The following is a 27275-nucleotide window of genomic DNA, read 5'->3' on the forward strand; positions in this document are numbered from 1 at the left end:
AAGTTGAAGCTTATTATCCTTACTCCTGTTTAAGCATTTTAATCCTGAAATCTTACACCTCTGAAGCAGTCTTAGAAGAACCCTAACAATTTTACGTAAGGGCAACACACCCACACCACCTGGAATAACAAAAAAGTATGGAGGTTTTTTTTTCAAAGACCTGTTTATGTTGGACTCTTGTGAAACATGATCAGCACTCAGGAAATTACATAAAATATTCTCAATTTTTAAAGCTGTTCAGCTTAACAGGGAAGCAAAAATAGTTCCCTGGTCAGCATTTAAGCATGGACTGTACAAACAAATAAATAATAACATCAGCCTAAAAATCTCAGTTAAGAAAAAAAAGAAAAATAGCAGCAACAGCACCTAAATCCTAGAGTTTCTTCAAATTACATTTTCTGTAACATTTTGTATTAGTATTCCTTGCCAAATTCATTTAGGTTATATTACCCAACTTTCCCTCCACCAAGAATGCTGGTAGTTTTATCCTCCTATTTTCCTTCCTGAGAAGTAGAAGAATTTGGATATGAAACAGAACTAAAGTCTGAAAGCCATTTGAGTTTGAAGTAGGTACAAGGAAGTTCCACAGAGATTATGTAAGCTGCAATGGGCTGGAACATTATGAACAAGAACCAGCCAGAAACTTCAATATTCATCCCCGGATCAGTGCAGCAGCTTTGGCACTTGGCTTAATAAATATCCCTGCCCAGATTCTGCTGTTGCCATGCACATTTGTCTTGAGACACCTCTGACAAACTGTGCATACATAGAGTGGCATTGGAGAAAGCACTGGATGGGCACAATAACTCACTTTTCCCACTGCAAGACTGCATAAACTTTGATATCATGTGAAATAAATAATGCAGCAGAGGCATCATATTGTGCTCAGTAACAGCTGCAGCCTCACCTGCTATCCATCTACCTTTCATCTTAATTTCCTGCATCCTGGCATAGAAATTGCTTTTGCAATTTTGTTATTGACATCTTTCTAGCCAGCAAAGCAAGGCACAGCACTGTGAGGATTGCTGTGGGGAAATGAACTCCAGCTCAGCCAGACCCCTCACACATCCTACAGATCTGCCACTGCCTCCCCTCAGTACACTGTGAGCTATGCTCAGCCTAGCAGATATCCTAACAGAGAGAGAAATCCCCTCTTATCCGTGGAAATCAAACCATTGCTATCAACCCTTTAAACTAGTTTTTCTAGTGTCATGATTTTATCTTCTAACATCTGAGAAAGAACGGTGTAAATTATTTGCCACAACAGCATAAAATTATAGCCTTCTGTGGCACACAATCTGAAATGATGCTACAAGGCCAACCCATTTTATTCTATAGTTGATTTCTCATTGGTAAAAATCCAAACATTATTTCTCTTCTTTAGCAAAATCATTATGTGTATTGAATTTGGGCCAATATGTGCATTCAGCAGCCATCTTCCCTTAACCTTTTGCTGTAATTTAGTTAGGACAGAACTGTCTTTACAATTCTGTGGATAAGCTACAGCAAGGACCTCATTCTACTTTAGGGCTTCTAAGTCCACTAGTTAATTTTATTTCACTACAAAAAGAAAAGAAAAGAAACATTTATGAAAAGAAATACAAAGCCATCAACATACACTCAGGTAATTACGTCAACACACCTTACTGATGGCCACATTCAGAGAACCTGTTAGAAAAAACACTAAAATAGTATATGACTCTTCAATTAAATCAGTCCCAAAAAATCTCTGTAAGCTAATCCAAAATTAATCACTTGCTTTACAATAAAATACTGTCCCTTGATCTTAAACGTTCACAAGCTTCACACAGCTTACCTAATATTGGGGCAAAGGCAGAGCCACGACAACACCAAAGGAGGCATCAGTCATCTGCCCTTTATTGCTCTTCAGCCCAGCCTTTTATACCCCTCATGTTCAGACACTGCACCTGTGTGCCCTCTGTTCCCTGTGGGATTGCTCAGCACCCCTGGGCACTCCATGGCTCCTTACCTTCAACAGCATTCACCTGTCCTGCACAGCTTACCCATTGCTCCCAATCACCACAAACTGTGTGCCTAAAACAACATCATTATAGGCAAAGATGGACCCAGAGTTCTACATCCTGAAGATAATGTGCAGACTTCTGTGTGCTTCTACTTACCAGAAACACAATTTCATGTTCCATGTGTTTTACAGACACCAATGTCTCCTAAATGCATACAGTAAAATTAAAACTTTGTGAAAGTCTAAATGCAAACACAAACCAAATAATCTGTAAGTGCAACTGTAACCTGTTGCAGTCTTGTTGGCATTTGCCACTATCTAGAAAGAACAGACACAGGCATATTGCATAAACTGATTCACTCACAGTAATGGTACAAGTAATGTATTAGGTATAAACTTGACATGAGATAGTTTAGTATTTTTTACAAGTTGCTCTGAGGAAACTGAAATATAATATTAAGCCTAGAACTAGAATCAATAGAACACATTCCAGAATGTGACTTAGTGTGTTTTCTTACCACATAAATTTTATAATGTGCAATATACTTTTTAATACTGTAACTTTTTAAGGATAACAAGGTATTTCTCAAAGTGATACGACTACAACCGGAAAAACAAATCTTCTTTATTTCTGCTTTTCCCTTTTCACCATTAGTAACAGAATTGTTGAGACTGGAACGGACCTCTAGAAATGGTCTAGTCCAACTCTGTTGTTCAAAAGAGGGCCAGCTGGAGAAGGTTTCTCAGGGCTATGTCCAGTCAAGTTTTGAGTATATCCAAGAATGGAAACTCCACAACACTGGGCAATTTGTTCCACCATTCAATGACTCTTCTTTTAACATTTTTGCCCCATACTTAAATGGAATTTCCTGTAGTTTGATTTCCACTCCCTGCCTCTTCTCCTCTCGCTGGGCACTGAGGAGGGTCTGCTCTCTCTCTCCAGCCATCAGATATTTACAGACATTGCTCTGACATTACTGAACTTTCTCTCCTTCATGCTTAACAGTCACAGCTCTCTCAGCTTCTGTCTGTCAGATGCTGCAATTCTTTAATCATCTTTGTGGCCCTTCACTGAGCTTGCTCCAGAACATCAGTGTCACTTTTTTCCTGGCACATTCCTGCCCAGGAATGGGCCCAGCACTCTAAATGTAGTCTCACATAGTTATGGTACAAGGGACAGACTCTTCCCTTTGTGGGCAGTGCTCTTCCTTTGCAGGCCAGGAGGCTGCTGGCTGCGTTGGCCAAATCCATTAGCTGTCCAGGTGACTGAGGTGAGGCTGACTGCTGGCCTGCAGTTCTGCATACACACCCCTCCTGAAGGCTAGCTTGACATTCACTTCCTTCTAGCTTTCAGGAACAGCCCCTTATCACCAGATCTCTGAAAGATAATTGAGAGTATCCTTACAGTGACATTTGCCACTTGCTCAGCATTCTCAGGTGCACCCTACCAAATCCCACAGATTCACACATGTCATCACTGGCCCCAAACTTCACACCCCTGACGAGCTCTCCCTGGTTTGTACATATCAGGGCCAGCAAAGAGCCTGTGCTTCCCTCAAGAGGCTGCATCCACTCCTTGCAGCACTCCAGCTATCCCACTAGATCTCTGTAATCCCAGTGACACGATAACCCTGGAACTGAGGCAGGCCAATTACTTCTGCATAAAGCCAAGAACTGTTTTAAAGTTTGTTACAAATTAAAACAAAACAAATCAAAATAACCTAGTTAATACTGTTGTCCAAAAGAACAATTACATATACAAAATAACTCCTTCAAGAACAAGAGAGGAAAGGAAGAAACAGCCCTGTGCATTTTATTGGCATTGAGGTACAGTCCATTACAACTAATCTTTTCCTTTTTCTTAAATTAAAATGCAATATAGAAAAAACATTAAAAGCCTGATTCGTCAACTAGCAGTAAACACAAAACCTGCCCCAAAAAATGGAAAGAAAAAAAAAAAAAGAAAGGCACAAAGCAATCTGCACTGGACATATAACTACACAGAACTTCATATTTATGGCCCAATTTGGTCAAGACTGTATGAACATTTTTTCTTGACTGTATCTTCTTTCTTTCTGCACAGGGATCCAATACAAGGGTTACTCCTGGGCTTAGAAATCACCACTGGTAAAGCTGCACGTGGCTGACAAGATACAGGTCTTTGACTCTTCTTCATGGTGAGAACTGTGTCTTCCTTTGTGGGAGGCACCTGTACCGGCTTCCAAGGAATGGGGTTACAATATGCTGGAGCTGGATACAAATTTCTATCAGCACTCCCTAAAACATTTAGAAAATAGACATAACTAAGAAGGAATATTTACACTACAAGCTTGCCAATGCAAGCAGTTACAATAATTATCTGGACTAAATACAACACAACATCGTGTTCAGAGAAAGACAGCACAGGCACATCACATAATTAATGTGACTCAAAATGATAACCAGTCCATCCTCTTGCTTTTTAAACAGTAACTGGTATATTCTTCACCTCTACTTAAATAATAAGCAGGTTGAATGCTCAGTCCTTTGTGTTCTTAAAAACTGTAAATGTCTACAAATTGGCTACTTTGTTTTACCCAACCACATGATGGATACCCTTCCAACTTTGTAATATATTACACTGAATGACACAAGTGAGTAGACAAATTTTCCTCAAAAATCATTTAAATAAATGATTGCAGCTGTCAGTACATAATGCAGGTCCAACCAAAACAGGAAGGCAAAGTATATCACTATTTACAAATAAATGTAAGCAGAAGAGTAAAGGCTGTTCACCTGCTTTATACCTGTCTTTTAAACAGAGATCAGAATTTTGGTATCAAAACTATTTCTGTTGCAAAGTCAAATAGAAGCAATTATTTTAGTTGCACAGAAAAAAAAGATGTTTTCAAACAAAAATGGAACAGGATTACTGAAGCCGAGGAGGTTCAGTGCAGGTGAAAAGCAAAATTTTAGCTCAGAACACAGGTTGATGCCCCCGTCTCCTTTTTCGGACTGGACTTCTGTCACCTTCTAATAGTTCTTGTGTCTCAAAACCCACCTCTTTTCTAAGGGGGATTCAGGTGTGCTGACACACACCTTCTGTAACATGAAAACTAACTTGACAATGACATAACTAATTTGCTTCACAGGACCCAGGACTTTGCTCTAGTGATTGCTATACCTGGTAAGAAAAATCAGATAAAACCATCCTTTGGTACACCACATAATTATCTCAAATAATGTCATTTTCCTCCCAAATAATAAAAAAAAAAGAAAGGCTAAGAAAAATACACAAAGTTTCCCTGACTTATAGCATAGTAAAAGTAACCATTCCTATGTGCCAAAACAGGTATTAAATGAGTGTCTTAAACAGTGTTCATTTTATACTAAAATACTAGAAGGAAAGAACCACAAACCCAAGTCACTCCCTATTTGTGTACTGTACATACAAACCTGTAGACCTTCCATGTAAGAAACCATAAGCATTTAAAACAGGTTGTGGTTTATTTCTAGCATTTTGCAGCCATTCCTTAAAGATTTTCTCTGATCTTTTTCTCTTCTCCTGTAGCTCAGCCTCCTGTTCTTTTTCTTTTTCCTAGAAATAAAAAAAGTAAAAGGTACTCCTAGACAAAGCCCTGTAAAATATACACAAAATAGTAAATAATTTTTTGCAGATTTCCAGACTGCTGAATACAATTCAAATACTTCTTCAAATACAAGCACCTTTTTCTAACAATGGAAAAGATGCATTTTTTCGTTTAAGACTGAAAAAAAAAACCCCAACCCCTAACTTCTATGTTAATCCAGTGTCTCCCTAATCAAAGGCTATTAACAAAAATGTATTAATATGCATCTTACTTTGCTGACCATACCACAGTGCCTTTAATGCAGTAACACTGTAACTCTTGAATGGTTTTTCTTTATGTACAACACTGCCATTTGATGTCCACATATTCAACGTAAGATTTGAATATATGAAATCTGAATCTGCAATAAGTTGCAGATTAAGTAACTCCATTCAAATAAATTATGAGTTCATTAGCACCTTCTCTTTTTTCTTCTTTTCTGCCTCTTCAGCTCTCTTCTTCTCTAACCATTCTTTATACTTTATGTCAGCCTTTTCTTTTAACTGCATTTTTTCTAGTTCCCTTGTGGCTTGTTCTGCCATTTCTTTGCTCAACTTTCGTTTCCTTTCTCTTCTTTCCTATGTGAAACATATCAAAGAAACAGAATAGAAATTGTTTAGTATATTTCAATGAGCAATTCTTTTGAGGAATACAGTAAATTTTATTACACAATTACAAAGAAAATTATCATAAACATGAAAATATATGTGATACTGTAAGCTCTTTGAAGTCAGAACCTATTCATTGCTAGACTCCAGGTATGATAGACATATAAACTTGCCAAAAAAAAGATTATAAAAATTTTACTTTCAGATCTCCTCCGGTTTACTCCTCTGTTTTATTTATTCTGAGATTTTTTAAACACTTTAGACACATCTCCATATTTCTGGGAATGAAATACAGGTTGCAATTCTCAACAACGGTGTGTTAGCTTTACTTGTCAGTGAATCTAGAGCAAACTACAGTTCCAAATGCAAGTCAGGTAAACTGCCCCATTCTATTGAGACGTGTGCAGATTGTTCAGCACACTTTGGCACAAATTAAACAGTAAAAAAAGTTCACATAAAAATACAATTCATATTTTGTGGCATTCTTTTAAGTATTTTATACCCTTTAGTTTATCCACATAGGGACTACTTCAATAAATCAATCCACACATTTCTCCTATTCAAATTATGAAAGGGAAAATGAGAAAACACATTCCAGGGTAGGCAAAATGGTAACTTGAGATGAAGTGAAATTGCTGCCTGTGTGATTTGGAAGATAGAACACACCAGTGGTGTCATTCACTTCTACATCTTTTCAGTGTGTGTGTATCCAAAAATGTGTTCTGAGGATCTTTCTCTAAGCAAACAATCACATATCCACTGGCCTTTGCCTGATCTGGAGAGGGAGGTATTTTCATTTGAAGAGTGACAATAGCTCTCATTTCTGTTCCTTGTAACTTTTATGAAGTGTCTGGGATCTATGATTGAGTCTATTTCTGCTTAACTCACTTAGCTCTGAAGCAACTGCGTACATGTGCAAAAGCAAAAATCTTCCAGACAAGCTGTGCACATGCCTTGGAAGAGAGGCACAAGACTAAAGACCAGTTCCCTCTTAATAGAAAAGAGCTGTTGAAAAAATATGTTGTTTTTCTTTTAAGAAATCTACTTACACACTTCCCTGCACACTCCTTTTGAACAAAGGACATATGTAACTTAGCAGAAACTCATCCTGACTCAGAATTATTACAGTTGGCAGTATGGATATAAATGCCTAGAACTACAGCTGCAAACTATAATAAATAAATGAAATATGGGAAAAAGACATTCTCAAGAAAACCAGAAATACATTCCCATTTTACCATTATATATTACCATTTTTCCCATTAAAAGAACAAAAAGGTAGAAATCTAGAGGTCTCCCCGTGTGTCCTTCCCCCAACCTTTTTCCCAGGTTTACTGCACTTATGGAAACTCCAATTATGCATAATGAAGCAGAGGCCATAATACTGCACTGGGGACCAGCACAATTCCCTCAGTCTGGTATGAACAGGATGGTCTAAACTTGCTGGCCCAGTGCTTGTGCCCCCACACGAAAACCACCAGGAATCCAATAAAGCAGCACAGAGAATAAAAACCTCAGCTTATATCGCTCTGCAGCACACCTACCTGATTTCTGCCAGGAAAGAAGCCAGCTCACAGAACCACTGGAGTTAATGTGTCCTCTTCTGTTTGCCAGCACCAGGAGCATTACTACAGCTTTAACATCAGCAGCTGTATTAGGCACTGTGGGATTTCCCCCCACCCACCTCCTGTTACAAGCTAGGCTTTAGTAGCTGAATTTACCATAATCTCCAAGGGGGATGTTGGTTCACCTAAAACCATAAGGATACTTTCAGTAGTACTGCTCTGGCATACTCAAATAAGAGTATTTGACAACAAAAAATTCTTTGTGGACACAATTTCACAAAACAATTGCAACTATCATTTTAGCTCTATTTTCTCCTTGATTTTTTGTTGTTTAGTGGGGTTTTTTCCATTTCACTTTAATACATTATAGCAATTATCAGCTTAATCTGTTTTGTGGTGTAGGGAAAATGGTCAAATATTAATACAATCCAATTACAATGCATATTCTGGAATGCAAAACCACACAGAATTATAAAACAATTGGTCTTATTAAAACAACTTCATAACAGTGATGCCTGTACATGTGTTAAAACAATTTACAATCAAGAATAATGAAAAACTACATTTCATTCTGGGAACTAAGAAGAGTTGAGATTCTGAAATGCTTTTATGCTAATGAAGCATGGAAACAAGATCTTTCCTAAATGAAACAAACGCTTCCATATTTTAAAATGCTGAAAAGAAAAAAACAATGTATTTTTGGCAAATTATTTAAACATCACCTTCCTGAAAATAAATCAAATAACCAATTGTCTAGGTTTTCCCTCCTTCTTCATCTACAATTCATCTCAATCTCTTTTATTCAGAGCTGTTTCTCTGTCTCTTCATTACTAAATACTCCCCCCAAATGTGCCAACAACTCCAGTTTTGAGACAATGGTTGTCTGGGACACATAAAAAGCATTAATGTAGATGAGAGACATCTGTGAAATCAGTGAGGTAAACTACGGGAAAAGTGGCTTACAAAGATTTTGCACATTTTGTTTTTTTGCTGACTTACCTCTGATGTATGTGAAAGTTACAAAACTAAGGATCATCCAAAACTACAGTATTTAGCTAAGGGTCTTATTGTATAAAAAGACATGAAAATAAATATAGGAGAAAACTGAAAAAAGGGGCTACTTCCATACCTAGGGGAATGGTTCCATAATGGAAGATCATTATAAGCAGAAAGTAGACTAAAAATCTTTGTAAATACTATAAAAGAAAGGCAGGGAAGCTTCTTAACTTAAGTGTCTCAAATCACAATATTTAGATGAGTTTAGCTACTCTCTAGGCTGACTCAAAGTTAAATTAGGTCCTATGTAAACAATAACATGCCATACACACCAAAGCCACAAGTATTAGTAAGTTTTACTTCCAGTGAGACACCCCTAAGACAGGGGACTCCCTGCAGAATTGCAGACTTTACACTGCCTAGAAATTTTTCTGCAGACAAACCAGAAATGCTTCCTCCTTCTCTCACAATCAGAACAGATTTTCCTTCATATAGTTAGTGTAGACCACATTCCCAGCTTTAGTAACCTGTTCCATGTCAAGCTTCTGTCACCCTGACTGTCCCAGCTTTTTTCCCATCCTTGTTATAAAAGTCTACCAAAAATGCTATCAATGTGCATATCCTCCTTCTTTTCCTTTTCTTCCATGCATATGTGAAGGGAGAAATTACTTGTTTATGCTTGATGTTGTTTAGATTGGGTTTTAAAAATTCTCTTTGATCTTGTGTTCAAAACAGTCACAATCTATTCACTAAACCCCCAGCAAATTTACATACACTACTATACGGTTGTGGGTATTACCTAAATTAAGGTACTGATTGTAAAACATCCAATTACTCACTGCAAGAAAGGCTTGTTCTCCTGCCACCCTGGCCAAGCACATGATCAAGGAGAAAGGATAAATATCTACCCTGAAGGTTCAGTGCTCTGTGCTGTGATTCTATGAGGTCTCAGAACCCACTGAAGCCTGGCTTAGGTACGTCCTTGGAAATTCCCCACCCCACACAAGCCACCTGTCCCACAAAGCTCTCTGTGATGGTGACTCTGCCCACAGCATGTGTCTTACTGAGTCAGTGCTAACTACTAACTTCTCCAGAAAAATCAGACCTACATGCATGTGGTGAATAGTCAAAGGATTTTAAAATCTGAAGAAGTGCCCCACTTCCTTCCTGACAGAAGGTAGAAACAGTAAGTAATTTTCCATGCAAGGAAAAAGCCCCTAATTGCTTCTGAAACAGAGGCATTATATCAAACTAGAAGAAAACTATTAAATTATGTATTTCTGTATTTTCACATTAGTGAGTAATTGAGAGCCTGGAATGTGTAAAGTGCAGAGGTGCTTTCTGTTCTGCATTTTCTATATAGACTGTCACTAGGTGGAAGTATTTCCAGAAATTAATGATGCGATTGATATTTTTAAGATAATTCTGAAAGCAATCCTTTCCATCTTATGATCTGCAGAATGAGACACTTTTCGCAGATAAGTGTTCTACTTCACATCTTAGCTAGCATATTCTAGCATCAGTTAATGCTGACTGATGGCAAAATATAGGAAAAGCCCACATTGCCAAAATCAGAACACACATCCTAATTTACTTGTTTATCCTCATAATAATTGTGGACATCAACCACTTCTAGCAATCTTGGAAATCTCGGTAGTTCAAACAACTGTAATTATCTTTTCAGCTTGGCCCCATAACACAACTCAGTGACCAGGCCTAGTCCACATGAACACTTCTTTAATCTCTCTAGAATTTCCATGTGAAAACAACAAGAGCCTAGAAAGGAGATCAGCAACAGCCAGAGCTGCAAATGGCTCTTGACAAGCTGGTTTAATACCAATTTACTGCTCAAGTTCACAGAGTCAGGACAGACCCCACTGCAGTCTGGGAATGGGAAAATTACTGCATCTTTCTCCCAGACTGTGTTCATTTCATGTGGTGACTCAATGTACGTGACAAGCACAAAGTTTTAGTGTACTTGTTCCTGGAACACTCTTGGGATCTTCAGAAGAATGTGGACTCCACGAATGCTGCTGAAATACATAAACACTCATTCACCTGTCACACTGAACTCCTCTTCCAAAACTCTAAAGCTCATTCTAACACTCACCATGAGAAATTAGTTCATTCTACCTACAGAAAAGTAATTAAGATTCAGGTAAAACCTAAAATTATAACCATGGCATCGGTCATGCATGATACCACAGAAAAATTCTGTGTAAAGACTTTTCAGGTCCAGAGAGCAAAAGACCCACAATATGTGGGAAAAAGTCCTTAAGAAATTAAGCCCAGAGTCAGAAAAAAAAATTAGATCTGTAAAGACAGACTTAGGTATGTAAACAGAAAATTTTCATTCTCATATGCAGTTGGTTCTCATGACTGGAAATCATTTCTACTAGAAGCTTCCCTCACAAACACACTTCTTGAAAGGGTTCAGTCTTGAACAAGTGGACATCTTATCATCTCTTTCAAGTCTAAACTGTCAGCAAAAACCAGAGTACATCACGCTCTCCCTTAGCAACCAGAGTTCAGCTGTAAGAATATTAACCTAGACAGGAAAGATCTGTATTTCATCACATTTCTGCCAGAGGAGATTCCAATTAACATGTCCCCAGGCTGCAGGCTGGCATGACAGGATTCTCCAGCCCTTCTGTGGGAGTGCTACCATTCCTCACAAAATCAGTAACAACCCATTGGATGAAAGAAAGAGAGCATGAGCAAGCATAGCTTTTGAACTAGAAAGTCATGGTCAAGCTGTGGAACAATCTGTGATATGTATTAACCATGCTGAGATAAAATACACATTAAACAAAAAGCCTTTGGTGTAAGAGTTGGCACCTGGGTGTCTCTTCTGGAGGAACCAGCACACCAAAAAGGGAAGTCTGCTCAAGAACACTGTCATTCATTACTGCACACTGTGTTGGTTCTACGCTTTCATATACTCCTTAATGCTTTTTGCTTCTCATAAAGACTATCAGCCAACAGCATAGTAAATGCAAAGAACAAAATCTTCAATGAAAAAACATTCCAACAGAACTTTTCCATCCTGTACCTAGCTTCCATTAAAAATTATATTTTTCAGTAAGTAAAGGGGACTTATTGAAAAGAAAAGAACAATAAAAACTGCTGAACATCCAAATTCAATTTTTAATGCCTGCTTGGTAATTTTTACTTTCATGGAAAAAAAAATGTTGCCTTATTCTCTATTCAACAATGCAGAAAGTATTAGAAATGCTACAGCCAATTTTAGATTGGCATTAGAATAATTGGTTTTTCCAATGGAAAATTCTAACTTCACTACTTGTGCTCTTACAACTTTGCTAGGTATCACATTATTACAGGATAAAGCATTACATGCAAAGACTAAATACAGGGATATTAATAAAATGAGTTTCAGAATTGCAGTTATTTTGGAATGCAAGTATTCCTCTTTTGGGATTTCCATCACTGCTGCAAACACCCACACAACACATGTAGTGGGTTTTGGTTTGGATGGAGTTAATTTTATTCATAGCAGCTCCTGTTGTGCTATGTTTGGATTTGTGAACAAAACAGTGTTTGTGATAACAAGTTATCACTAAGCAGTGCTTACAAAGCTTCAAGACCTTGTCTGCCTCTCACCCCATGCCACCAGGGCACAGTCTGGGGGTGCACGAGGAACTGGGAGGGGGCACAGCCAGAACTGACACCCACCAACCCAAGGGAAATCCCAGACCATGCTGCTCAGCAAGAAAAGCTGGGGGAGCAAGTGGGATCTCAGCTGCCTCCTGGGGCTAACACACAACAATAATAAATATTTACATGTACACACATGTATATATTTGAATTGGATACTCCAGATATTTCTAAGTTCACGCTCTACTGACATTGTAAAAATGAAGCACTTTGCAGAGCCAGTAAAGGTGGATTAAATATGAAGATACTATATTAGATTGCAGAAGGCAGAGTGCACTGCATCACAGTTGATTTTTTTAATATGCAATCAAAAAGCTATTGTCATCAGGCTTGAGCTTCAATCCTAATATTTTATTCAGCATTAATTCCTAAGAGATTCTGACTGTGATGACAATGATAAAGAATTAAACTGTCATGGCAGTTTACAGGGTCTCCACAGTTTATGCATTCACAATGCATTTCTCAAAAGCTTTTCATACTTTGACGTGAAATCAGCAATTCCACAATTACAGGTACCTTACGAAAGTGTTCAGTCCCACAGCTGATGACAGGAACGAAAAAGACTTCACATCAGAAGTTTACATAAAACAGGAAATGAACACCAAACTTACTTGCTCAGCATTTATAACCATAGCCACTTCATTTTTATCAATAAATATAACAGTAACTCAGAAATAAACATTTTAGGTTACATTAAAAAATCATGTTATGTTCATTTTCCTTCTGGAATCAACAGCCTGCTTAGCATTATTTTAGAGTTAAAATATTTTAATTGATGCTTGCTAAAAAAATCAACTAACAATTTACTGTCTGTCCACAAATGGCTCAACCTTAAGAGGAAGACAAAGTAAGACTATTTTTGTCCAGGAGGGATCCAGTATATTGCTAAAAACTGTAAAGGCATTATTAGGTCCAAGATAGTGCCTAAAAATTTTAGGCACTAAAATTTAGGTTTTATTAAGCTTTTAATTCCTAGTGAGCTTGAAAATTTTGCTATGAACAAATGTTTGTATAAACATATTTCATGGCTTAGAATGTTCTTTGATGACTCATATTTCAAAATATTACTTCTAGTTCATTTACCACCTTTAAGAACCACAAAAGCTATTTACATAGAAGAATACCAAATAGCTAGGATTTCTTTACTTTCAAAAATAGTTCTCTTAAATGATTAGAAGTATAAGAAAACTGTAACAGCATATAATTTTTAATCTATATTAAATAATTTTTAAAAATAGTGGACAAAAGTGGATAAAAAGTGGATTAAAAAAAAAGTAGTGGACAGAAACAGTGTTCAAGCTTTGCTTCCTAACCTCACCCTAAAGGACTATATTTCATAGTCAGAGAGAACAGCACAACTAAAATTGCCATGCAAGGATACTGGATCGAAATACACAAGACCAGAACTGTTTTATGCATATACAAACATTTTACTTCTGACACAAGCATCTCTCACATTCCCAGTACAAAGACTGTTCCAGCAGCATCTCCTGGTGCTGGATGCTCAAGATGAAGGAAGAAGATTCATGTGTGCTCTCGTGTGCCTTCCTTTTTTTATCACTACAGTTCTGAGCAATAGGAAAGGACACAGACTTGAGGGGATTGCAGAGGTGAGGTCCCTGAAAGTACTGCATCTTCCAAATAAAGCACTTTCTGCTCTCTGCACACAGGGCTCAGAATCAATAACTCTCAGCTTGAAAAAGGTGAGTGCTTAATGCAAATTTCAGTGAAAAATACTGCAAGCTTTGCCCCAAGAAGGATCTTTGGATACTTCTATGAGGAAATGAAGTGTTTTCCAAACAGGAGATATGTACACACTCCCCAAGAGAATTATATCAACTGTCAGTGCTCATGACTCATACCTCAATCACAGGTGAAATCTTGATGCACCTTTAAACATCTTAGTCACTGAATTGACATATTTGTCCTTCAGTCTGTATGCAAATCCACAAATAATCTCGCAGAAACTTGAAGTGGGACAGTCTACACAGCACAAATGTTAATATTCTATGGACAGCTAAGCTTTTAAATTCAATTTATCCTTGATTTGACTGTGGTTTATAGGAAAGACTAGCCAACGAATCATCTGATTTAAATGAAAATCAGCTTACTTTTTTCTAAACACTTGCTCTAAAGATGACCCTATGCTTCCAAAACATAATTTTATAAAATCCAGACACAAGCATGTTTTTTCTCCTGTCCCCTGGGCTGCTGTAATTACCCTAAAAAAGACCTCCTAATCCCACTGGGAACAGAATATAAGTTGTTAACCAGTAAAACCACAGAGGTTCCAAAGAAAACCCAAATAAGTAGAAATTTAGGGAAGTTGAAGGAGGTGGCAGGGGTCATGAGGAGGAGACAGAAGGAAAACTTCTGGTTCTGAACTTGAAATTCTGGGTGTCTGTGACTATTCATTGGCTTGAAGGAGTAGGTCTGCCTCTTAAAATACTTCATTTTCATTTAAATTTCATTTTGGAAGAGGAAAATGGAATTGTATATGCTGAATAATAAATCTACTTTTTTTCTGTGTACTTTAATTAGCAATATAAAACATAAGAAATTAAAAGAGCAGGATAGGTTCTGCAGTGGATTTCTGCCAACTACCCAACCAGCATTAAGACTAAGATGAATTAGGTTAGATCCAAATATATGTTATTCTAGTGGTTCTAGGCTGAATCTGAAGGAGTTCAAAAATAATGAAAACAAATGTAGGAGGTCTGCCCACCCAACCCAGCTAGTGCTGTTGTGATATTTTGGGTGAATTTTCATCTGTTTTTGCTCAGAAGCAGAAGTTAATGCAGTGAGCAGCTGGTATTGCTGCAGACCGTAGGACTATGAACACATGAACTGCCAGGGCTGGACACGCCCTGGGCTCTCAAGGGCTCCCATTGCTGCCAACCAGGGCATGTGCTCACCTGGTGTGACACAGCTGTCACACAGCCCCACTGAGATCACCATTCTGTCTGTTTCTGACCCTGGACCCAGGCACTCCCTCAAGAGAACTTAAAAGCCTTTTGATCCCATCCAGAAATTAATTACTGACTGAAGGAATTCCCAGTTGCTAACTGTGGTCTACTGAGAATTCCCTCCATCTGGCCCCATATCTCAATTACCCCTCCTAAACCATATCATCTGGTAAATACTCCTTGCCTACCCGTGGTGATATTTAACTAAATCCTTCTTCTGGCTCTACCTGGTCTACAAAACATTGCACACAGTCAAGATGTACACTTACCCAAAAATTTTTGGGCACTGAACCTGGGAAGTCTGGGTGCACTGAAGACCAAAACCCCAGCTATCATCAGCAGAAGGCTACTGCACAAGATGTACACCCATTGTCAGTTATGTGACTACTCAGAAAACAAATCCCTTTGTACCCTACAGAAAAGAAAAATCAGTCTTGAAAAAATGTTTGTTGCTTTGGCATGTTTTTATAATTTTCAATTAAAGCAGCCATTTACTCAGCAAACTGAAAACATGGACGGCCAAACAGACTGAGTAAATTTTACACAGGCTTCCTCAAGCATGGCATGTACTAGAATATTTCCAGCCAAAGCAATATTTACCTCTTCTCTCTTTTTCAGGACCCATTCCTTGTGTTTCTCTTCAGCTATCCTTTTTCTTCTTTCCCATTCTTGATTTTGCTTTATTTCCTCAAGCTGTTTATTCATTTCCTAATTACAAAAAAAAGTATACATTTCAAATCTGTGGTGATCATTTACAGCAATACTGGCAGTAGTGCTGCAGTTAAAACAACGTAAGCATTAGATTTTGGTATATGTTCCTTCATTAAGATTTTGGAGAATAATAATGGCAGTCAACACAGAAATACTATGAAATACAATTATTGAAAATGTATAATTTTTAGGATATTAACTGGAAATACATATTTTAATTAGGCTATGGAAGCAATTAAATGCATCAAATCATTCCTCCGTTTATTGAAATCCTTTTTAGTCAGTAGACTCTTAATTTGCAGCAGTACTTTCCTACAATACTTAAAATTTACACTGTGTACTGCTCTGCACTGTGGATGGTATGAAAAGCTAAGTGAAATATTATTCACCTGTGATTTTTAGTACAAGAACTACTAGAACTTTAGGGCGTTACCCAAGGCTTACTAAAGCCAAAATTATTGCAGATTCTAGCAAATTTTCAAACAGGAGTTTTAATTTGAAGATGAGAGAAGAAATTTTCAAAGTATATTTATATGACATACAGTATATATGCAACCATTTGTACCTCTCCAGTGAAGTTAATAAAGAAAAAAATATAACTAAGGAGACAATTTGAGATGCCCAGCTTCTCCAACAGTAACATTAACACAAAGTATTAATTTTCAATGAAAATTCATACCTTCAAACACAGACAGATGGAATTATTTCCATGGAACTGACTTTATGGTCCCTACACTGCAGTCAGTTTCAGAGAGAACCCCGTTTCTTATGACATAGAATTTCAGTTTAGTAGGACATCAACAGAAGTGTACAGAAAGCTCCAACACCCACAATACAGACATAATTGGAAAATACAGTTGTTGCTGTATTGAAGCAAAGTTACCTCAAATAACATCTCTTTTGAGTTCCAGGACACCTGTATTGCAGGGATCCTGGTTTCTGTAAAAGCTGATGGCACTCTAAGCACCTTACAAGACCCAACCTAATTCCACTCCAAAGGTTTATTCACCTTTTTGACATTCAGGGCAGACTTGGTACTAATGTCAGCAAAAGATCTAAAACTTCACTGCTGTTCCTCAGGATATCAGTTTAGAATACTTTTATAATGCAAACAGAGCAATATTTTCTGTATTAATATCATATATTTCATTCTCTTCTGGCAGCTTATAAAAATGTTAATTATATTTTTCCCCCCAAATATAAGGTTTTCACACTGCCTTGCTGCAGTTCAATATCCAATGTTTTCAAAATCTCACAAACTATATGGCTATTTTCTACACGGCCTTAAGTGATGCTTGTTCTATGACTGTTCTTAATACTTAGTTGAAAGACATCTGCTAGCTTACATTTACATTACCAATCCAGAATATAAATGGGAAGTCATGAAACGTTTGGTGGATGTGGATTAACAGATCAAAGCATATTCTTCAAGCTTAACAAACTACTTTGGTGTACTGCTGACCTGTAAAATTCTGTTCCTGAACCTTCCAGTGGTAGGTGTTTTATAAACAACATGAGGTAGCCCACATAAAACTTAACAGATAATCCCAGAAAGGCTAGGAAAACATTCAAGGTCAAATAGTTAACCAGTAACTAAAGTAAGAAATTATCTAATTTTGATGTGATTGTTCTAATCACTACCCAATACTTCCCATTTGATTTTCAAAAAGGGCATAATTTAACCAACTGCAACTACAAACAGAGTAATCAGGAAAAGATAGGGTGCTCTCACTTAATTGTGTCCCAGCTCTGGTTTTTAAGAACTGTTCATCTGCAATTGGGAAAAAGATAGAATGAGGGAAAAAAATTGCAGCAACAGAGATCCCTTTCCTGGGAAAGGACACCAAAGAGTTGTAAAATTACATGCTAAGTGGGTAACAACATTGTTCCTCAAAACTAACCTAGTAGCTTGGCATACTTACAATCAGCACACACCTTGTTTTCTTTTACAACCTACCTGCAAGCCTATATACCCATGATGAAAATTAAGGTAGTAATTATATAAATGTTTTAATCTTCAAACATGGAACCATTACCTGACAGTTGGATAAACAAAATATTATACAGCACCAGTTCAATGAAGTACAACATGCAGCAAAAGCAAATGCACATAACATGAATCACACCAGCACTGACAAACACAAACACTATGGAGGCCTAAAACACTGCAAAAAAAAAAAAAAAAATCACACACACACACAAAGGATTAAAAAAAACAACTATTTGTGTGTCTACAACAAAGGAAAAGAAAATCCTGTGTCTGCTCTCTTCTGTTAGAATCAGAAGAGCTGGATGTAATCACCTCTGCAGCTCTAGCCTGTAAGCGGGCACGCAGCTCCTTCTCTTTGCCAATGAACCACTCTTCCCATGGGGAAAGGTTATCTTTCAAAGGTGACACTTTTCTCCCCCCTGCTGTTTCAGAATGTTCAGCCCTTCTGAATTAAAAACAAGAAACAGAAGAGAATATTATCTATCATGTATTTGACTGAAAAGTTAAAGTGTTACTGTCTTGAAAAAGTACTTTTCTTTCATGGCATAATGTGACAACAATGACATAATTTTTCTACTTGTTTAGTAATCTCCATAATGGATAAATGGCATCTATAATGCACCTCTGACCATCCCCCTTACGGTCTACATTTCTCTTTCTAAATTCTAGCTTGTTAGTGATTTAAACTGTGGAACAGATTCCAACATTACCTTTTAGGAACTAAACTAAAAGAATACCCATAACATCAAAGTGTCCCTTTGCTTCTCACAGACGGAAGCTAAGGAAAAACAGAGATTTAACATTAGCATCTTGTCCACGGTCACAAGACCCTCCATGTATCCAGTGGTCTTTAGCAGAAGCAAAGCAAAAGCAGAGAATTTTATTTTCTTTATTCAAGTCTTACACAGGGGGATTCATGGTATCAAGCAACCTCAGCATTAAGAGTCCATTCATTACGAATCCATCTGTTCAATCCAGGAAGTTTTCCACCTTAAAACACTTTCACAGGAAACATGCTTAAGAAATACAGCCAGCATACAACACTTGACAGTATTATACAAGGTCCTATTAGACATTAATAGGATACCTTATGTAAGTCACTCATAACTTCTTTACTCATGAATAATGAAGCATTCCTAGCCCCAGGTCACAAATATCTTTTATAATATTCTATATATGTACTATTTCATAAGTAACACAGTATATTAGGGTCCAAGTCAGCAAAATTTGAAAACAAGTAAAGAGATTTCTTTAAAAGATTTCTTCTATCTGCCACAGAATTTTTTCTTGAGAACAAAGCAATGAAACTAGACTTCACTATTTCCTACAGATGTACAGACTCTGGAAATGCCTACCTACATACATATTCCACTACAGTGAGGAATTCTGTTTGTTGAACCTAAGCTATAAAAAAGCACCCAACAAGCATATTATGCTAATACTCCAGAAATAAAATGTAAATGTAAAGCATTTGTAAATGTAAGGCATCTGTATTTTATCAATATAAAAGCACATTATATTCAGGACACAGCAGTACTCCAACACTCAATTGCACATTTTCTGTCCCAGTCATCTTTAGAGTACATTTCTGTGCTAGGAAGCATTTGGGGACAATGTCAGTGTTACAGTTCATCCTACTCTTCCCTGTTGTTTTACCCATGTGTGTTTGCACTAACAGGACTTTGCTGGTCAGATCAGGGTAACTGATTCACACTGAAACCTACCTGAAGCAGGTTTGTTTCCCCAGACAAACCCACTTTTACGGTGTGAAATGCAAAATAACAGAACTGACAGGGACACCCTGACACATAAACAAATGCAAGGACAGACAGAAGCAGCACAGACCAAAGACTCACCAGCCCCACACATTCTGCTGCGCTCTATGGCTTTTATGCTGCAGCATTAATAAAGACCAAAAATGTAACAGAGACAGCTCTTAAACACATGCATATATTAAGAGATGCCACTTAAGAATGCCTAATAACACATTTTGGGAGAAAATAAGTCTCTGAAAGTTCATTAAAGGACAAAAGTATTATACATTCACATTCAGGAAAAAACCCCATAACTCTGTACAGACTTGACATTTGGGGCAGGGATACTTCCTCAATACATTCTTTTGCTTTGTGTGATTTGCATTATGGCACCTAGTGGAACACGACTGACAAATTAAACATTAGAAAAGGTACTAGGAGAACAAACAAATTAGGAAAAATAATAATAATTATGTCTTTTCTTCTATCAGTATTCATGAAATTCAAGCTGTCAACTTCTCAAAAAAAAAGTTATTCACAGTAATAGATTAAAAACTTACTGTAGACAAGTAAGAAATAACACAAAATCAAACTTAAACAGAGGAAAACACAAACTCAGTATTAAGACTGTTAGGAGAAACACTTCTCCAACACTGTGTCTAAAGCTCTCCAACTGCACCAGAGCCCAGTCTTCCTTGGTGTGCATTGCAGCCACCCGTCACACTCTCTTGGCACACCAACCATGCATTTTAAACCACGCACATCTTGAAATTCACAGGACCATTTTCTGAAACTCTAGCAGTTAGGAACTTCTTCAAAATAATTAAAGTATTAGACTTCTTAAAATAACCCATTCTCAAGTGCACATTTAGCTGTAAGTAAGTATCCTAAATCAAACTAGACACATTTGGCATTAGATCTAAGTCTGATTAATAGGGAACAGTGATTATCATTTACTGTATATTCACTAAGGTGACACATCAAACATAACACTGGATCCACAACGGAAGTATGACAATGCCTAACACCATTAACAAAGCCTTGCTTTTACCCCTTTTCTTTTGCAAATATTGCATTTCCCACATTGAGTACTTGCCTCCAGCTAACTTTTGAGTAGTTTTAAGAGGACAACAACAACATTCAGAGTGCATGCATACATGGGGAGCTGCATAAGAAATGGTTTTCGTTATTATACTTCTGAAATCTTGGCAGCTACAGACAGAAGCTGCCATATGAACACAAGGTAGGCACTTAGTGCAGCACAGCAGCAGTGTTACCCAGCAGCACAGTGTGTATTTAACCCACTGTTTAGTCAGACTGCCAGCTCAGGCCCTAAAAGTGGCTATCTTCAGCTGCATCTTACTGCTGCCAGAGAATACTGCAGCAACAGGCCCGAGTGGGGAGCTGCTTCCAACAGCCTCTGAAGCTGCAAAGATGTGCTGCAGCTTGAACAAACTAGAACTCCAGAGGGCAGAAACAAAATTGCTCATTAGGAAGTAGTATAGAGAGAGTTAACAGAAAAACTGAAAGAAGGGACCATAAACTGGCTGATTTCTTCATTTAGAAGCTTCTGACTACACTTGAACACTCTTTCCCTGGACTTTTAGCACCTTTTTCAAGAAATGCTTTTAAGTAAAGTGCAATGTGGTCCATATTCCCTCACTGCTCTCCATGGAAATTTGTGAACCATGCTGGAAACCTGCACCCCGTGAAGCTCTGCTATCCTTCCTTTACTTCACCAGCCCTTTCAGCTCAGTTCAGCCTCACTAGTTACATTCACTCCCAGTTAATGCACATGTCTGTGAAGTTTCTATCATGAAGCTGTATTCCAGATTAGGATAGGCTCTCCCTGCTCTTCCCCCTTCTATTTTAAAGGGAAGAAGAATTATTCTCCTGTCAAGCCGGCGAGATCCAAAGTAAAAAGAATGCATTTTATGTTTGCATATAATTAAAATGGAGTAAGATTACGCCACGGGAGCAGGAGCTGTGCAATGCTTACATACAAAACTGACTCTGGATCCAGCTACATTCACTATGCAAACCCTGTAGTCTGCAAGCACTTTTAAATCAAGGCAGGGCAGACTGTAGCTTTTTATCAGGCTCATCTCAACTGCTTACAGACAATATACGAGCCTATAAAAATACTCAGGTGTCCACAGAGAAGACATTCCGAGACACTTAAAAAATAAAAAAGTAACAAAGCGCTTAAAGCGCCTCATCTCTGCAAATAAGGCTACATTTATGTAAAATCATCTTCTGTCTCCGGCGGTGAGCAGCGAGCGCAAGAGCAGCCCCGAGCCCCGCCGGAGCCCGGTCCCTGCCGCAGGGGTTACCTATGGCCCGGCGGGCTCCGGGACGCTCCGGGAGGCTCCGCCCGCTCCCGGTCCTCCTGCTCCTCACGGCCCGAGGAAATGCAGCGGGACGCGAGCGAGAGCGGCGAGCCCTCCGAGGCGCTGGAGGGGAGCTGGCCCTCAGCGAGCGGCGGGCTCAAGCGCTTGGCCCTGCCACTCATGGCGGGGGCCACGGCGGGAGGCGGCGGCGGGCACCGGCGGGAGCGGTTACCGGGCACCGGCAGGGGCGGGCACCGGCAGGGGCGGGCCCTGCGACTCTGCCTTGCCCGCCCCTTCCCGTCCCTGCGCGCCTGGGTCAGCCGAGGCACGGCCTGGAGAAAGACACCGGGCAAAGATCGGGTGAGAACTGGCGGCCCCTGACCCGTTTGTGAGCAATGAGCGGAGGCCTCGCAGCGCTGGGATCTGCCGGAGGCACCCCGGGCCGGGACTGCCTGCCTGGCACCGCCAGGGCGAGCACTGACACGCCTGTGCTGATCTATAGCAACTCCTCGCAGTTCTTTATTCCTTAACGATTCTGCACACGTACCAGTCCAATAAACAGGAACCGGTAACCTCATCTGCAGGTGACAATCCCGACAAATCAGAAGGAGGCATCTTAACGTTCAAACAGCCAAGTCAAAATTCGTAATCTATACTGGCATTGTATTGCAAAATCCTATTTCAGTCCTCACAGTTACTGTCTTGTTTCTGATTCAAAGTTATAAAGCTTGGTTTTCATACACCTCTTCTAGGAAAACGGTGTCCTTTGCCTTCTCCATCAGTTAATTTTCCACTGAGTCTACAACTATCTGTAATAAATAGGTCAGATTATATATCTATATAGATATTCCTATCCTTGTTGGCCACTACATTCTTTGTCAGCCTTCTATTTGGGTTTCAAATCCCAGGAACACTGTCCCCCTTCATTGCTTATGCTGGGCCACCCTTACACCCCGCCCATTTAGCCAAATCTTAAGCAGGATCAGCAACAAACATTTGCACAACCAAAGATTTTCATTACCTTCAGTAACCAAGGAGATAGCTGCTGATCAACATTTGTTAAATTTTTATAAAAGTTTGAGTAACTTTGCTGTGGCTGACTAAGCAGAAGCATTACTGATATTAACATGAGATACAGAAGTTTGAAAATCAGTGTAAATTTGGCTGCTGTATTAATTGTTCTTGTGGAGATTCTTCAGGTGAGTTTAACAAGAAATGTATTTTTAATTAGATAGGCAAGTTGAAAAATAGGAAACAGTATTAGAAATGCTTTGTCTTAATCAGGAAAATCAATTGTGACATCTGAGGCAATTGACTTCCCGTAACAATTGAATTTCAGCAGCTGAATGATATAAAAAGGTTGTCTAACATATACAACCAGTACCACCACCAAAAATGAGTGCTATGAGGGAGGAGACATCTCAATGCCATCATTAACAGTCCTAAAAGATGCCTAAAATGATCATATTGGAAAATTTTAAGAGGGGATGTTTGGTGCTTGAGCTGCAGACTGACAGGCACCCAAATCTGTAATTTCTCTGACGAAGAGGCTGCATCTCTCCTGTCTCTCAGGAGCACGTACTTCTCCCTCCCTCTTGCTCTTTGGACCCTTCACTGACACACAAAACCTTGCTAAAATGGTAGAAAAACATATGGCCAAACAACCTGTGGGTCTGAGCAAGCTAAAGCTCAGGATGCATCGGAGGAGACAACTCCTGAGGCCAAAACCAGGCAAGCGACAGGAACACAGCCACAGACTCAAAGGAGGAGGCAGAGGTGTAAGGGATTTGGGATTTCCCCCTTCAGTGGTGGAGCTTCTGCATTTAGCTTACCATTTCACAAGGAACTGCACTTTTGACAGGCTGGAGAAATAACATTATGGTTCCTGTAAGAAAAGAACACATGTTATTGCATTGCTAATAATCATACAGAACTGTTTTCTAGCAAGCTGAAAAACACAAAAAAAGGCCTGAATACCTCTCTGATCTAAGCACCCCCAGAATACATCACTATGCACCAAACTGATACGCATGCTGCTTAAATAACTCCATCCCGTTGTGGTAGATTGTTCGTTATGTTATGATTATCATCAAATAAATAATCAAGAACGATTAGCCACAGTATCTCACAAACAAATTATACCTGTTGAAATAATTTGATGATTCAAGTATAGCAGACAACAGAACATCACTAGAATTAAAATTTCATGCCAAGTAAAGTTACAACAAGAAGAAAACTTGAAATTGGTCTCAATTCTTAGGATGCAAGTTACACAATCCAATGCCTCAGCTTTGTTCAACACAAACCACCTATAGTTTTATAGGCACTTTTGTATATGTGCTGCATTCAGCTGAGAAATAAAAGCAGCATAAAAGTTGCTCACTCCATGGCTACCCCAGCACTGTGAGCAAAACTCCGTCTCATGGCAAGCAGGAAAACCTCAGGTATTTCAACAGGATGCAGACCAAGGTAATTTCAATACATCTCAGGAAGGTCTGAAAATACCTTCCCTGACCTTAAAGCTCATCTCACAGTGAAGAGTGGCAACAATCATAAATGAATAGGAAAAATGAAAAGCCTGGTGTTGTCTCGGTGAATTGAGGAATTCTGGAACTCATTGTACTGGGCATCTCTCACTTCTAATGGAGGCCTACACCACCTGGAATGGCCAGAAACTGTGAAATGGATGTTTCAAGGCAGCAACTTTGCCGAACACAAACATTTCAGCTTGTCTATTCTCTTCATATCCTGTTATACAGAATATGATAATTTCTCAGGATGCTGGGTATTTGGGAAAATAGCTTGTATTAACAAACCTTCGCATTGGGACAAGCTAGTGGAGTTTATGCATTGAGACTGCCCATAGAGAGGGTGGCAAAAGCAGTTCACCCTTTGGGAAATTAAAGCATGACTGCTGGAATGGCAGAAGCACTCCAACTTTGAAGAGATGTGAAAACATAAAATAATATTGTTACTATCCTGCTTACCATTGTGCCCAACTTGTCAAGCCAGCTCCACAGCCACTGTGCCCTAATTAACACAGGGAAGGTATGAGCCCAAATAATGTAATTTTGTTAAAAAGCACTGACACAACAATCCTGCAGGTTCAGTACACAACTTCTATGGCCACAGAAGGACTGACAAGATAAATGGCATGCTGCAAGGATGGCAAATCCCTAATTCTGTGAACTGAATGCCAGAAGCAGCAGCCCTGGCAAGAATTACATGCCAACACTGCTAAAACCCATAGGCAAAATCAAACTGCCACAATGAAGCACAGAAGTTGCCACAAACAACTGAATGAAGTGAATAAATATACACACATCCCTACGGTTGATACCAGTGTGCAAAGCCATCCTAATTTCTCAGTAAAGAAACTACAAAAACTACATTCAGTCTTTCAGTGCTAGCTCACTGTCACAGACTATAGAATAAGCACTTGGAGCTATCTAGCAACAGTGAGAAAACTCAAGAGTAAAAATAGCATGATGTGTTCACAGACCTATACTTTGCATGCTTGTGCCAATCAGCGTGTCTGAACAACCAAATGCTTGTGACAAATTTCTCAGAAGTATTCCCCAATAGCCACCCACACTATTTTAAAAAAACATTTTACACATAAAATATCAAGAAAGCAATTCCTTATGTAACAGACATAGAAAATATTTATATTCTAGACAAAAATCAATTACTCTGAATCACTAAGCACCTTGATTTGCCAACTCTTCATGAAATCGTTCAGTTTTAGAAATTCGACTGTAATCTGATGAACTCGGTCTCTGAAAACACAAGAGCCAGCAGAAGGAAACTTCTCAGTTCAACTTGATGAACACTAGCCAGGTTTAATGGAAAGAATGAGATCAGACTGCTTGTAGATGTCATGTCTAATTCCCCACTAGACATTAAGGAACACAGAAGCATAAAAATAATCAAAAGGGAAAAAAAAAATACTAAATGTAGGGAGAAACAGAGGCTTAGACATCAAGCTTTAAGCTTGGAAGAAAAGACTATTTTACTTGCAACCTTGAAAAAAAGTAGAAAATTTGAACTTAATATAGTTGAATTCAAGTCTCCTAAAGTCTTCAGATGTTCCAGCATAAGGAAAAATACTGTGGCAGGTACAGGAGCAAGGGAGAAAGCTACTTGGCGCACCCTCCATGTCAGAACTCAAGGAACACTGCCTGTACTTGTCTGCTGGCTATTTTTGTGCCTGGATATGTAGTTCTGCTTGATTAGAGGCTGTGAAACCTGAGAGGTCCTGGATTGCTTCACTTTCCTTCATGGTATGATGTATTCTCTTCCTTGCAGTGCACTGTACACACTGCCAATCCCAGCCCAGGTTCTGCTGCCTGCAGATGTGGAAGGCTCTGCTTAAAAGGGACAGGGCCTCCAGATAGGAACTCCTCTTGTCTAGGGGAATGTGCAAAACCTCTGTGCAACACATTTATGTTAAAGTCACATCTTTGTGAATCACTAGCAGGATTCCCACTCAACGCACCTGTTTTATGCTAGGTGGAGACCACAGCCCTCCCTACTTCTTTTTAATAGTTCTGCATAAAGTCTTTCTCTCTTTTAAAAAGCATCAGCTACTAAGAGATTTACTTGCTCATTTTCAGGCTGGAATTTTCAGAACACAGGTTATGCTTTTGTTACTGGAAACCAGTGAGGCACTTTAAATTTTGTTACCCTCAAATCAAAATTAGTTCCCTATAGCAAACACCCCAGTGACCACTAACTAGTATTTCATATGGAAAACCTATACTGTTCCTTTATAATGGAGTAGTGCCAAAAGTACAATGTATGAAATATGTCCATTCACCTTCCAAGTTCTTACAGTATACAATGGTACAGAAAACAGCAATGTGTACGGTGATATATTACCCCATTTCACATTTCATTTCCTTATTGAATCATCTTCAACTGAACCCTAGTGTTAAATCAGACTCTACAGTACAACGTGTGAAAGGTAATATTGAAAAAAACTCCTGCTAAAAAAATTAACTTATGCTAGCAGTAAATAATCAAAAGCATTTATGTAATTAAAAATTGAGAGCAAATATAAAACAAACTGTGCATTGTGCTTTTAAT

The 27275-nt window shown here is 38.7% G+C and overlaps 1 protein-coding gene across 2 annotated transcripts; it reads right to left on the bottom strand.

Annotated features, from left to right (window-relative positions):
• Positions 1-3771: 3771 nt before the first annotated feature.
• On the bottom strand, positions 3772-24005 carry CCDC34 (coiled-coil domain containing 34). Of its 2 annotated transcripts, XM_038137808.1 has the most exons (6): positions 22191-24005; positions 18416-18548; positions 16003-16110; positions 6012-6170; positions 5420-5561; positions 3772-4261 (listed from the first exon to the last, which is right to left on the bottom strand). In XM_038137808.1, exons 1-6 carry the CDS (start codon positions 22763-22765, stop codon positions 3999-4001), a joined length of 1380 nt encoding a protein of 459 aa, XP_037993736.1. In that variant the 5' UTR covers positions 22766-24005; the 3' UTR covers positions 3772-3998. The 2 variants fall into 2 exon arrangements, with proteins under 2 accessions (XP_037993736.1, XP_037993737.1); XM_038137809.1 differs by lacking the exon at positions 6012-6170.
• Positions 24006-27275: the final 3270 nt, after the last annotated feature.

The sequence above is a fragment of the Motacilla alba genome, chromosome 5, assembly GCF_015832195.1.
Source record: "Motacilla alba alba isolate MOTALB_02 chromosome 5, Motacilla_alba_V1.0_pri, whole genome shotgun sequence".
NCBI lineage: Eukaryota > Metazoa > Chordata > Aves > Passeriformes > Motacillidae > Motacilla > Motacilla alba.

Bases quoted from the DNA above. Each gene is read 5' to 3' on its own strand.
- CCDC34 (XM_038137808.1), bottom strand. From the start codon at position 22,765: ATGAGGTTACCGGTTCCTGTTTATTGGACTGGTACGTGTGCAGAATCG. The intron at 6,171-16,002 runs GTAAATATTGCT...TGTTTCACATAG, and splicing joins TCCTGAAAAAGAGAGAAGAG to GAAAGAAGAGAAAGGAAACG. The intron at 4,262-5,419 runs GTTTGTATGTAC...TAAATGTTTTAG, and splicing joins CTTACATGGAAGGTCTACAG to GGAGTGCTGATAGAAATTTG.